The 12801-nt window shown below is 34.7% G+C and overlaps 1 protein-coding gene across 12 annotated transcripts in view; it reads right to left on the bottom strand.

The window, feature by feature from the left end:
• Positions 1-9037: 9037 nt before the first annotated feature.
• LOC137631234 (dachshund homolog 1-like) overlaps positions 9038-12801 on the bottom strand; it is a 127789-nt gene continuing 124025 nt past the window's right edge. For all 12 annotated transcript variants that reach the window (XM_068363002.1, XM_068363004.1, XM_068363007.1 and 9 more), the window contains one exon: positions 9038-11491. In XM_068363002.1, the coding sequence (XP_068219103.1) occupies positions 11313-11491 (179 nt within the window). In that variant the 3' untranslated portion in view covers positions 9038-11312. The remainder of the gene's footprint in view (positions 11492-12801) is intronic.

Raw genomic sequence — 12801 nt, 5'->3', positions numbered from 1 at the left:
CAAACTGTTTGCAACATCATGCTGCAACAACCATTTGATTTGTATACTATTCTGAAGTTTCGTTTAACATGACAAAAATATAATGAAAAATCCATATTCATTCTCCAAGTAAAAATTATTTTAATTTGTTGCATTGCAAACTGCTTTCAACTTCATACTGCAACAACCCTTTATACCTGTATAACATTCTGACATTTCGTTGCCCGGTGGTAGCAGCAATCGCGAATTCGGACACACGAATAACATCCTAATCAAATTCCCTACTGCTTTCGGTATGTGTCTAACTTATTCAACGGACAAATCAAATTCCACGACCCTGCTTAAGGAATGTGTCTGATTTATTTACCGGCAAATCAGGGCTTCCCCTTTCGCGATCGCAATCTTAAGGCTGAAAAAGGTTACAATATGAATAATTTCCATTGATGATTTCATGAATAAACGAGAACCCTCGATAACATGGCACAAACGTTTCTGAAGAGGAACGGAACTAATATTTTATGAGCTACTTCCTCCCCCATCCCCACCCCTCACCCCTAAAAAAAATTCCAGAAAGTAAATTGATTACGATTTTACTCTTCTCTCATTTCTTTTTTATTCCTTCCTTCTTTAAAAGCCACTCATGAATGGTAGAGCAAAGGGACAGTGACATTGCCCTAGCAAACAGGACAATGCCCAAGTCCCCTCTCCATCCAAGTTATGACCAGGGAGGGCCAGGCAATAGCTGCTGATGACCTCCCCAAAATCCCCTAACCTTAACTCACAAAGATGGAGAGGTTGCAGACACTAGAGGAACTAACAAGTTTGAGCGGGACTCGATCCCTAGTCTGGCGATCACCAGTCAGGGACGTTACCAAATAGGCCATTATAATCCTGTTCACTGTTTTTTATTCCCTTCCTAGACTTGCATAAGATAAGTATGACATATTTCTTCATGACTGGTAGAATACTCGAGACAGTATTTCATATGTTGTTTCATTGTTCATTTTTCATGACTTAATCTGTTCTTGCTCTATTAATTTAATTACATTTTCATGATTATATTTGCATTATTTATGAACAGGAGTTTAATCTACAGTATAACCAAAATGTGTCCATTTCCTCTCGTCATAATTCAATAGCTGTCAATCTATCATTGTTAAGCAATATTAATCATGATTTGGAAATACATTTTATATTAAATTAGATGGGAATAACAAACGTGAAGGGTAGCAATTCATATTACCTTCAAATAAAAATATTTTATTATAAATGAAGCATGTGATTTATAAAATTTAAAATAGTTTCTAGAGATAATTTGTTTTCAATTTTTGTTTTCGTTTTGAAAATCCAATCCTATGCTTACTAAGACTTAATCTTACAAGTACCTCTACTTTTATATAAACTCTGTTTTCACTAATGTAGCCCTGTGGTAGGGGTGTAAAAATACGTGCTTGAGCCTTTTGTTTTATTGTGGCTTATTTTTTAAACCAAATAAGGATCAGTGTAACTTGTTCTTTAAGGATATGTTCACATTTCTACAAATCTAACTTTTTGTTCTGTACAAGCTATCAAACTGAGATAATTTTCTATGATGTACCTCTACGAGTGACATTTCGTCATATCCTGGTTGCAGCAAGCTTGAGAAACGAACACATACACATATACACACAGGCCTACATGGATGAGAATTATGAAGCGTAAAGTGGGAGATGATGAGTGGAGAAGTATTGAATTAAAAGCTCAAGATAGAGACGACTGGCGAAATCTGACCGAGGCCCTTTGCGTCAATAGGCGTAGGAGGAAATGGTGATATAAATAATTGTTTTTTCAGATAAGCAAATATAGCGAAGACAATGATATTTTACACGTCCCTATTAAGTAATCTTTATATTTTGAGTACATGAGTCTACAGCCAGAATATAAAATACGTGTCCCATTCTACCCGCCAGTCTTTGACCCATGGTTGTCTAAATTTACGTAGATTAAGTCAAAACCAGTTGGTAATCTTTATAGTTTGAGTTCATGAGTCTACAGCCAGAATATAAAATGAGTCCCATTCTACCCGCCAGTCTTTGACCCATGGTTGTCTAAATTTACGTAGATTAAGTCAAAACCAGTTAGTAATCTTTATATTTTGAGTTCATATGTCTACAGCCAGAATATAAAATACGTGTCCCATTCTACCCGCCAGTCTTTGACCCATGGTTGTCTAAATTTACGTAGATTAAGTCAAAACCAGTTAGTAATCTTTATATTTTGAGTTCATATGTCTACAGCCAGAATATAAAATACGTGTCCCATTCTACCCGCCAGTCTTTGACCCATGGTTGTCTAAATTTACGTAGATTAAGTCAAAACCAGTTAGTAATCTTTATATTTTGAGTTCATGAGTCTACAGCCAGAATATAAAATACGTGTCCCTTTCTACCCGCCAGTCTTTGACCCATGGTTGTCTAAATTTACGTAGATTAAGCCAAAACCAGTTAGTAATCTTTATATTTTGAGTTCATGAGTCTACAGCCAGAATATAAAATACGTGTCCCATTCTACCCGCCAGTCTTTGACCCATGGTTGTCTAAATTTACGTAGATTAAGCCAAAACCAGTTAGTAATCTTTATATTTTGAGTTCATGAGTCTACAGCCAGAATATAAAATACGTGTCCCATTCTACCCGCCAGTCTTTGACCCATGGTTGTCTAAATTTACGTAGATTAAGCCAAAACCAGTTAGTAATCTTTATATTTTGAGTTCATGAGTCTACAGCCAGAATATAAAATACGTGTCCCATTCTACCCGCCAGTCTTTGACCCATGGTTGTCTAAATTTACGTAGATTAAGCCAAAACCAGTTAGTAATCTTTATATTTTGAGTTCATGAGTCTACAGCCAGAATATAAAATACGTGTCCCATTCTACCCGCCAGTCTTTGACCCATGGTTGTCTAAATTTACGTAGATTAAGCCAAAACCAGTTAGTAATCTTTATATTTTGAGTTCATGAGTCTACAGCCAGAATATAAAATACGTGTCCCATTCTACCCGCCAGTCTTTGACCCATGGTTGTCTAAATTTACGTAGATTAAGTCAAAACCAGTTAGTAATCTTTATATTTTGAGTTCATGAGTCTACAGCCAGAATATAAAATACGTGTCCCTTTCTACCCGCCAGTCTTTGACCCATGGTTGTCTAAATTTACGTAGATTATGCCAAAACCAGTTAGTAATCTTTATATTTTGAGTTCATGAGTCTACAGCCAGAATATAAAATGAGTCCCATTCTACCCGCCAGTCTTTGACCCATGGTTGTCTAAATTTACGTAGATTAAGTCAAAACCAGTTAGTAATCTTTATATTTTGAGTTCATATGTCTACAGCCAGAATATAAAATACGTGTCCCATTCTACCCGCCAGTCTTTGACCCATGGTTGTCTAAATTTACGTAGATTAAGTCAAAACCAGTTAGTAATCTTTATATTTTGAGTTCATGAGTCTACAGCCAGAATATAAAATACGTGTCCCTTTCTACCCGCCAGTCTTTGACCCATGGTTGTCTAAATTTACGTAGATTAAGCCAAAACCAGTTAGTAATCTTTATATTTTGAGTTCATGAGTCTACAGCCAGAATATAAAATGAGTCCCATTCTACCCGCCAGTCTTTGACCCATGGTTGTCTAAATTTACGTAGATTAAGTCAAAACCAGTTAGTAATCTTTATATTTTGAGTTCATATGTCTACAGCCAGAATATAAAATACGTGTCCCATTCTACCCGCCAGTCTTTGACCCATGGTTGTCTAAATTTACGTAGATTAAGTCAAAACCAGTTAGTAATCTTTATATTTTGAGTTCATATGTCTACAGCCAGAATATAAAATACGTGTCCCATTCTACCCGCCAGTCTTTGACCCATGGTTGTCTAAATTTACGTAGATTAAGTCAAAACCAGTTAGTAATCTTTATATTTTGAGTTCATATGTCTACAGCCAGAATATAAAATGAGTCCCATTCTACCCGCCAGTCTTTGACCCATGGTTGTCTAAATTTACGTAGATTAAGTCAAAACCAGTTGGTAATCTTTATATTTTGAGTTCATGAGTCTACAGCCAGAATATAAAATACGTGTCCCATTCTACCCGCCAGTCTTGGACCCATGGTTGTCTAAATTTACGTAAATATAAGTCAAAACCAGTTAGTAATCTTTATATTTTGAGTTCATATGTCTACAGCCAGAATATAAAATGAGTCCCATTCTACCCGCCAGTCTTTGACCCATGGTTGTCTAAATTTACGTAAATATAAGTCAAAACCAGCTGGTAATCTTTAGCTTTTGAGTTCATGAGTCTACAGCCAGAATATAAAACACGTGTCCCTTTCTACCCGCCAGCCTTTGACCCATGGTTGTCTAAATTTACGTAAATATAAGTCAAAACCAGCTGGTAATCTTTATATTTCGAGTTCATGAGTCTACAGCCAGAATATAAAATACGTGTCCCATTCTACCCGCCAGTCTTTGACCAATGGTTGTCTAAATTTACGTAGATTAAGCCAAAACCAGTTAGTAATCTTTATATTTTGAGTTCATATGTCTACAGCCAGAATATAAAATACGTGTCCCATTCTACCCGCCAGTCTTTGACCCATGGTTGTCTAAATTTACGTAGATTAAGTCAAAACCAGTTAGTAATCTTTATATTTTGAGTTCATATGTCTACAGCCAGAATATAAAATGAGTCCCATTCTACCCGCCAGTCTTTGACCCATGGTTGTCTACATTTACGTAGATTAAGTCAAAACCAGTTGGTAATCTTTATATTTCGAGTTCATGAGTCTACAGCCAGAATATAAAATACGTGTCCCATTCTACCCGCCAGTCTTTGACCAATGGTTGTCTAAATTTACGTAGATTAAGTCAAAACCAGTTGGTAATCTTTATATTTTGAGTTCATGAGTCTACAGCCAGAATATAAAATACGTGTCCCATTCTACCCGCCAGTCTTGGACCCATGGTTGTCTAAATTTACGTAGATTAAGCCAAAACCAGTTAGTAATCTTTATATTTTGAGTTCATATGTCTACAGCCAGAATATAAAATGAGTCCCATTCTACCCGCCAGTCTTTGACCCATGGTTGTCTAAATTTACGTAAATATAAGTCAAAACCAGCTGGTAATCTTTAGCTTTTGAGTTCATGAGTCTACAGCCAGAATATAAAACACGTGTCCCATTCTACCCGCCAGCCTTTGACCCATGGTTGTCTAAATTTACGTAAATATAAGTCAAAACCAGCTGGTAATCTTTATATTTCGAGTTCATGAGTCTACAGCCAGAATATAAAATACGTGTCCCATTCTACCCGCCAGTCTTTGACCCATGGTTGTCTAAATTTACGTAGATTAAGTCAAAACCAGCTGATAATCTTTATATTTCGAGTTCATGAGTCTACAACCAGAATATAAAATACGTGTCCCATTCTACCCGCCAGTCTTTGACCAATGGTTGTCTAAATTTACGTAAATATAAGTCAAAACCAGCTGGTAATCTTTAGATTTTGAGTTCATGAGTCTACAGCCAGAATATAAAATACGTGTCCCATTCTACCCGCCAGTCTTTGACCAATGGTTGTCTAAATTTACGTAAATATAAGTCAAAACCAGCTGGTAATCTTTATATTTTGAGTTCATGAGTCTACAGCCAGAATATAAAATACGTGTCCCATTCTACCCGCCAGTCTTTGACCAATGGTTGTCTAAATTTACGTAGATTAAGTCAAAACCAGCTGATAATCTTTATATTTCGAGTTCATGAGTCTACAGCCAGAATATGAAATACGTGTCCCATTCTACCCGCCAGTCTTTGAACCATGGTAGTCTAAATTTACGTAGATTAAGTCAAAACCAGTTAGTAATCTTTATATTTTGAGTTCATGAGTCTACAGCCCGAATATAAATTACGTGTCCCATTCTACCCGCCAGTCTTTGACCCATGGATGTCTAAATTTACGTAGATTAAGTCAAAAGCAGTTAGTAATCTTTATATTTTGTGTTCATGAGTCTACAGCTAGAATATAAAATACGTGTCCCATTCTACCCGCCAGTCTTTAACCCATGGTTGTCTAAATTTACGTAGATTAGGTCAAAACCAGTTAGTAATCTTTATATTTTGAGTTCATGAGTCTACAGCCAGAATCTAAAATACGTATCCCATATTACCCGTCATCAGCCTTTGACCCATGGTTGTCTAAACTTACGTAAATATAAGTCAGCATAATGCGTATGCTCGGATATCACACTTCCCACTGATATAGATGTATATGACAACAGCTCTAACACCCAATTTCTGTTTAACGGTCGTTCGAAACTTGAGTCCCAGAAGTCCGTTATTCTGTCAACAACCCTGAAATTTTTACTTTAGTCTAAATTCAAGTGTGATGAAGCTCCTTTTCAGCATTGTTGGGCTCTAGTTCACACACACACACACACACACACACACACATATATATATATATATATATATATATATATATATATATATATATATATATGGTAATTACAATTTTATAGTATCCTGCTTTTCCAACTAGGGTTCTGCATTAGTGGGCTCAAATTTACACACACACACACACACACACATATATATATATATATATATATATATATATATATATATATATATATATATGAATGATTATTACAATTTTATAGTATCCTGCTTTTCCAACTAGGGTTGTAGCTTAGCAAGTAAAAATAATAATAATAATAATAATGCAAGCTCTAGCTCAACCATACATAGGCACTCGCTCGCGCGCACGCAAGGAAAAAGTCAAGGCAAGTCTCTACAGGTAAGCGATTCCAGTGCCCTGACCCTGGTCCTGGTATGTATCTATTAGCCTACACGGCAAAACTATTTATTACCCAGAAGGCCTGAATCAAACCACGGACCTTGTGAAAGTGAACCTAGTCCTTTACCTCGTAAATATAGGGCTGCGCTGAATTAAAAGGAGTGCATATCTATTCGGTGACCGCATGAGACATGTTTACAGATTGTTTATCTACCACACTTCGTTTGGTCATGTTATTGGATGTGTTAAATATGGCCATATATGCATTGCTTACCTGTGAAACATCATCCCATTTCTTCTCGAAGAATTCTTGCGTTCATATTTATAACAGTATGACGTATTAACGCATAATAGTCACTAATTATAGGAAAACATTATCAATTCAATCTGGGCGGTTCTTCAGCGTACGAGGATAGGGGCCGATATGGGAGCGCCGCCCTGGTGGCAGCTCAACGAACTACCCGGGGCTTGCATTTTGACTCTTGGTTTGGGGAATTTTGGGCCATTTTGCCCGCCACTAGGACCGAGGAAGCCATTCAGTATCGCGGATTTATGATGGTTAGACACGGATTTTTATTATTAGGTAAACATTAAAGAGGTTGAAAAGGGTGGAGAAAAAAATAAAAGGGAACAACTGGAATTAGGACTACGCTTTGAATTTCTGTACACAAAATGATTGGACCTTTTACCAAGTAGGTCAAATGGTGACCGGTAACAGCATATCATGGACCTTGTGAAGTAAAACCAATCTTCACACGTACATGTATACTATGTGGTATTTGATTTTATTAGAAGACTGTAGAAAAGGACAGTCGCTAAGAGTGGCGTGGTCCTTTGAGCAGCGCCATAAACATAACAAATAATATACTGCATTGTGTATTATCAAAACTTTCAACTTTGATAATGCAACTGCATTCTCCTGGTTGCATCTCTGCATGGTCTCCCCGGCCTCATATACCGGTATATTAAAATCTCTCAGACTTTGATTCTGAGCACTATCGTCAATACCAGTTTTTTGGGAACGCTGAGTCTTTTATTATTATTATTATCATTACTAGCTAAGCTACAACCCTAGTTAGAAAAGCAAGATGCTATAGGGCCAAGGGCTCCAACGGGGGGAAAATAGTCCAGTGAGGAAAGGAAATAAGGAAATAAATAAATGATTTAAGTAATAAACAATTAAAATGAAATACTTTAAAATACATTAACAACATTAAAAGATATTTCACATATAAACTTATGACATCCTGTTCAACAATATTTGCTGCAAGTTTGAACTTTTGAAGTTCTACCGATTCAACTACCCGATTAGGAAGATCATTCCATAACTTGGTCATAACTGGAATAAAACTTCTAAGAGTTCTGTGTAGTAGTGACCCTCATGATGGAGAAGAATAAACTCGCTTCTTCGTGGTCTTCCTTCCAATAGAGGAGAAGGTACCACCCGTGTGTCACACGATCGTACATAGTAACGACATTTCTCTTTTTTGTATATATTATCCTTCGTATCTTCGCTCTCCCCTCGCACTGATATCAACTTGTATTAACATGTCTGCCTATTTCTCATTGTTAACAGTTAACAGAACCGGTTCTGTTAACAGTTAACAATGAGGAATAAGCAGACATGTTGATGCAAGTTGCTGTTAACAGAACCGGTTCTGTTAACAGTTAACAATGAGAAATAGACAGACAGGTTGATGCAAGTTGCTGTCAGTGCGAGGGGAGAGCGAAGATACACAGGATAATATATACAAAAAAAGAGAAATGTCGTTACTACGTACGATCGTGTGACACACGGGTGGTACAAGGTGGAGTAATAAAACCGCAGGTCGCAATTTATTTATTGCTTTATTTAGTGAAACAACATAAAAATGAGAGAAACACTCAGGTTCATTATAGGGTACAACAACGTTACTTCAGTTACATACAAGGCATGGGTATAAAGATGGAAAGTGAGAAATCAAGATTTTTTTTACATTATATAAAAGACGATGGAAAAAAAATGTTATATGGATTACCATAGGTCAGGTCCTACTGTAAAAAAAAAATAAATAAAAATAAAACAAAAAAAAATCATCTAATATGTCACACTTATTTTTCAAATATGATTAACATAAATTTTATTTTTTTCTGTTCAGTATTCAATATATTACATGGTAAAAGACTGGCCATTTTTTTTAATTGCGAAAATAAATGCACAAGACCAGAAATAAAAAAAAAAAAAAAAAAAAAAAAAAAAAAAACATTGTCTATATCAGTTAAAGACCTTAACAGTCGCAACGCCAGTCTGCGCAAACATATCAATCAATACTGGCGAAGATCAATAAAATTAATATTTCACTTTGGTCCAAAAAAAGTTTATTAAAAAGTATCAACATTGATAATAATGAAATGGTCCCTGATAAGCAGTGAGGCAACACTTTGCAAAGTAAATTTTTGTAAAAAAAAAAAAAAAAAAAAAAAAAAAAAAAAAAAAAAGTTTAGCGACAGGTAAAACAAAAAAATGGCTTATTTCTCTTCTCAGGAAGATCATGCCTAAGTCTCTTACTCTAAATTATGTAACTAATAAAGCATATGTTGGTTTATTGGCACTATGATAACCGAAAAAAAAAATTTAAAAAATGGAAATCTGCAATGATAATCATACACAAATGTTCATGCCAAACGTATGGGGTAAATATATTTCACTAATGGCTAATGATGACTACTGTTCCTATTGACTAATAAATGGATTAATGCCCTTAAAAGTATATTGTTGTATCTTATGTACAAAATCTTACAAATGCGATCATACTGCTGTGGTAAACAAGTTGTACAACCCGTTTATGCCAACACATAAGCGGAGTTACAACTTCAGAAAATAATTTCTATACTTTTCTCTCTCTCTCTCTAAAAATGGCAATGCACCATTGCGTCATTCGACGCTTATTTTAAAATTTATCGAATACTTTCTTCTTTTTTTTTTTTTTGCTTTTTTTCGTTTTCAGAATTTGCGGATTTCCTATTACTCTTCATATTTTTGTGCAGGTTTTTTTGTGGTTATTTTCACTGTTCATGATATGTTACAGTTAAATTTACCATTATGATACAAAATCCATACGATAAAAAATAAGGAGAATCAATCAAAATATCATCTATAAATATTGCAAATAATATCACCACTACTTTCTCAAAAAAGGCCAGTAGTCATATATATACAGTATATTGGCTATATATACTGCATACATGTGTATGAGTATACGAAATAATATTCACTTTAAAATAATCTAAGAGAGGTGTCCAACCTTCTCGCATATAAAAAAAAAACTACATCGACGGAACTTATTCCAAAAAAATAGTAACATACAAAAGAAGTCAATAAATACAAGTTAAATAGTACTGGAGATTTACCATTATCTTAAAACTGGCCCTCGACTGCTAGAGGACCCAGTTGTAAATATTGTACGTGTGTTGTTGGGCATCATTAAACACCACTTCGGTGACCTTGAATGACCTCTATTTTCTCTCCTTCCAGTACCTCCATGAAATAAATGTCCTATTGTAGATTCACATTCAGCCTGTATCTCCTGTCTATATTGTAAATGCAACCCTGCTCAATTACGTATACCCAGTTTCTAGCAGGACAAAAAATAAAAAATAAAAAAAAGTGCCCACTTATTCTACATACAAAGGAAAAGAATGTGGTTTATCATGGATGACATCTTGTGCATTAATTGTTTATTTTGTTTTTGCACTGGTGAGGTAGACACTGGTAATGATGACGTCACATGAAGACGCGCGCAAAACCGGTTTTTTTTTTTCTGTTTGCTTCAATTTACATTGTTCACCAAACACTTTGCAGTCTCTTTTGAAACTATAAGAATACTTAACTTATGGATACAGATATAACCATTTTCCCTATCTCTCTACTTATGTACACAGTTAAGTATTAAATGCCACATAAACACTATGGGTATAAAGTATAAATCATTTTATTTTCCAAGCCATCGGTATAAATTCCACATGAAATAACCAAAAGACTTTAATACCAAGGCTTTACTTCTCTTACCTAACCAAATTGCTAGAGTACACTCTTAAACAGTGACGCTAATAAATCATATACAAAAAATGCTGTGATACTCTGAGAAAACGCTTCACACAACATAAGATAATTTGTTTTGGAGTTGAGAACATGGATTCAATGGCAGGAGGTCTAGTGCTGCTATCCTGACCATAACGCTGCTGCTTCTTCTTCTTCTGCGAGGGTCGAGAATTGTGGAAAGTTGAATGAAACACTGGACTGTCCTAGAGTCAAAACAGTTTTCCCACCGCAACTCTACTTATCCCCTCCAACGCTACTCATTCTAAAGTGTTTGCCAGGTAAAAACTGCTTCCACCAGAGAGACGAGGCGGAGGACCAGAGAGAGTTAGCGGATACTTCCCTCAAGGATAAAGAAATCCCCAAAAAAGAAATCGAACGAGGACTTTGGTTGTGACCACCTCTGCTGAACAGTCCTCCTCTACCGCCAGGCAGCAGTCGTTTTGGCTGTGGCAGCCGTGATGGCGGGATGGTTGGCAAGGGCTGGGGAAGCCAGGAGTCGGTCTACGGTGTCTCTCTCCTCGACCTGCTGTTGAACGGTTTTGAAACTCTCGTTCTTTAGCTCTGCTGCGATGGCTTCCATCTCTTTCCTTATTGTGTCTGAGGGGGAGAAGAAACAAATTATTATTATTATTATCATTATTATTGTTATTACTCGCTAAGCTACAATCCTAGTTAGAAAAGGCGAATGATATAAGCCCAAGGGTTCCAACAGGGAAGGTAGTCCAGTGAGGAAAGGGAATAAATAAACTAAATGAGACGCAGTTAACAATAAAAACAAAAGAGTTTAAGAACTGTACTAACATTAAAATATCTTATTCCATATATAAACAATAAAAACTTGACAAAATAAAAAATAAAGTTGAAGAGAAATACTGTAGCCGATTGTACCCTCACAGAACTACCCCCCAGACATTGGAAAACCACGGTACTTGAGTCCTGGTGTCAAAAACTGTTTAAAACTGATACTGATAAACGGAAAAAGAAATCCACCACTATATATGACTAATATACTGCAATACGTATGTTGTCTCATCCAAAATATATCCGTTATGATTATATGTAACATATAACTGAATAATAACTAGACATATATATTTTTTTTGAAGTTATGAAACCCATCGCGATTCCAGTTAAATGCGGTAAATTACTATAAATAATAAACTAATGCTCAATATTAATCAGCTAATATATACATACACACATATATATATATATATATATATATATATATATATATATATATATATATATATATATATATACATATATATATATATCCAGGGAAGCTGCTATTTACATATAACAAATCTTATCCAAAATGCTGGGAAAAGCAAGAAGTTAAAAATTCCAAGTAGTAACATGTTTTAGTAATGTAATCACAAGAAATATTCCAGAGTGAAAATCATTACAGTAACAAGTGATAAAATGTTCATGTATAAAGCCACGAAAGAAAAATAGATCAACTTGGAGCTTTTAAACTTACTAATCTGTGATTATCGAATTGATTGCTTTGATTGTTGTATTAATTTGACAAAAGAAAAAAAAAATCTACAGCATTTACACAAAGTACTGGAAACCCGACTTTGATTTGGTGCAATACAAAAGGAAAATGTTTAAAATTACACGAATATGTATATATATATATATATATATATATATATATATATATATATATATATATATATATATATAAAGAAAGTACTATACTAGTTCAAATCAAATTTTACTTTTCATCTCGTGGTCTAAGCCTATATAGTGTTTACATATATATATATATATATATATATATATATATATATATATATATATATATATATATATATATATATATATATATATTTATATATATACATATAAATAAATAAATAAATAAATAAATATATATATATATATATATATATATATAT

The sequence above is a fragment of the Palaemon carinicauda genome, chromosome 39, assembly GCF_036898095.1.
Source record: "Palaemon carinicauda isolate YSFRI2023 chromosome 39, ASM3689809v2, whole genome shotgun sequence".
In the NCBI taxonomy this organism is placed as follows: domain Eukaryota; kingdom Metazoa; phylum Arthropoda; class Malacostraca; order Decapoda; family Palaemonidae; genus Palaemon; species Palaemon carinicauda.
This window is presented reverse-complemented; position numbering and strand designations above follow the sequence as displayed.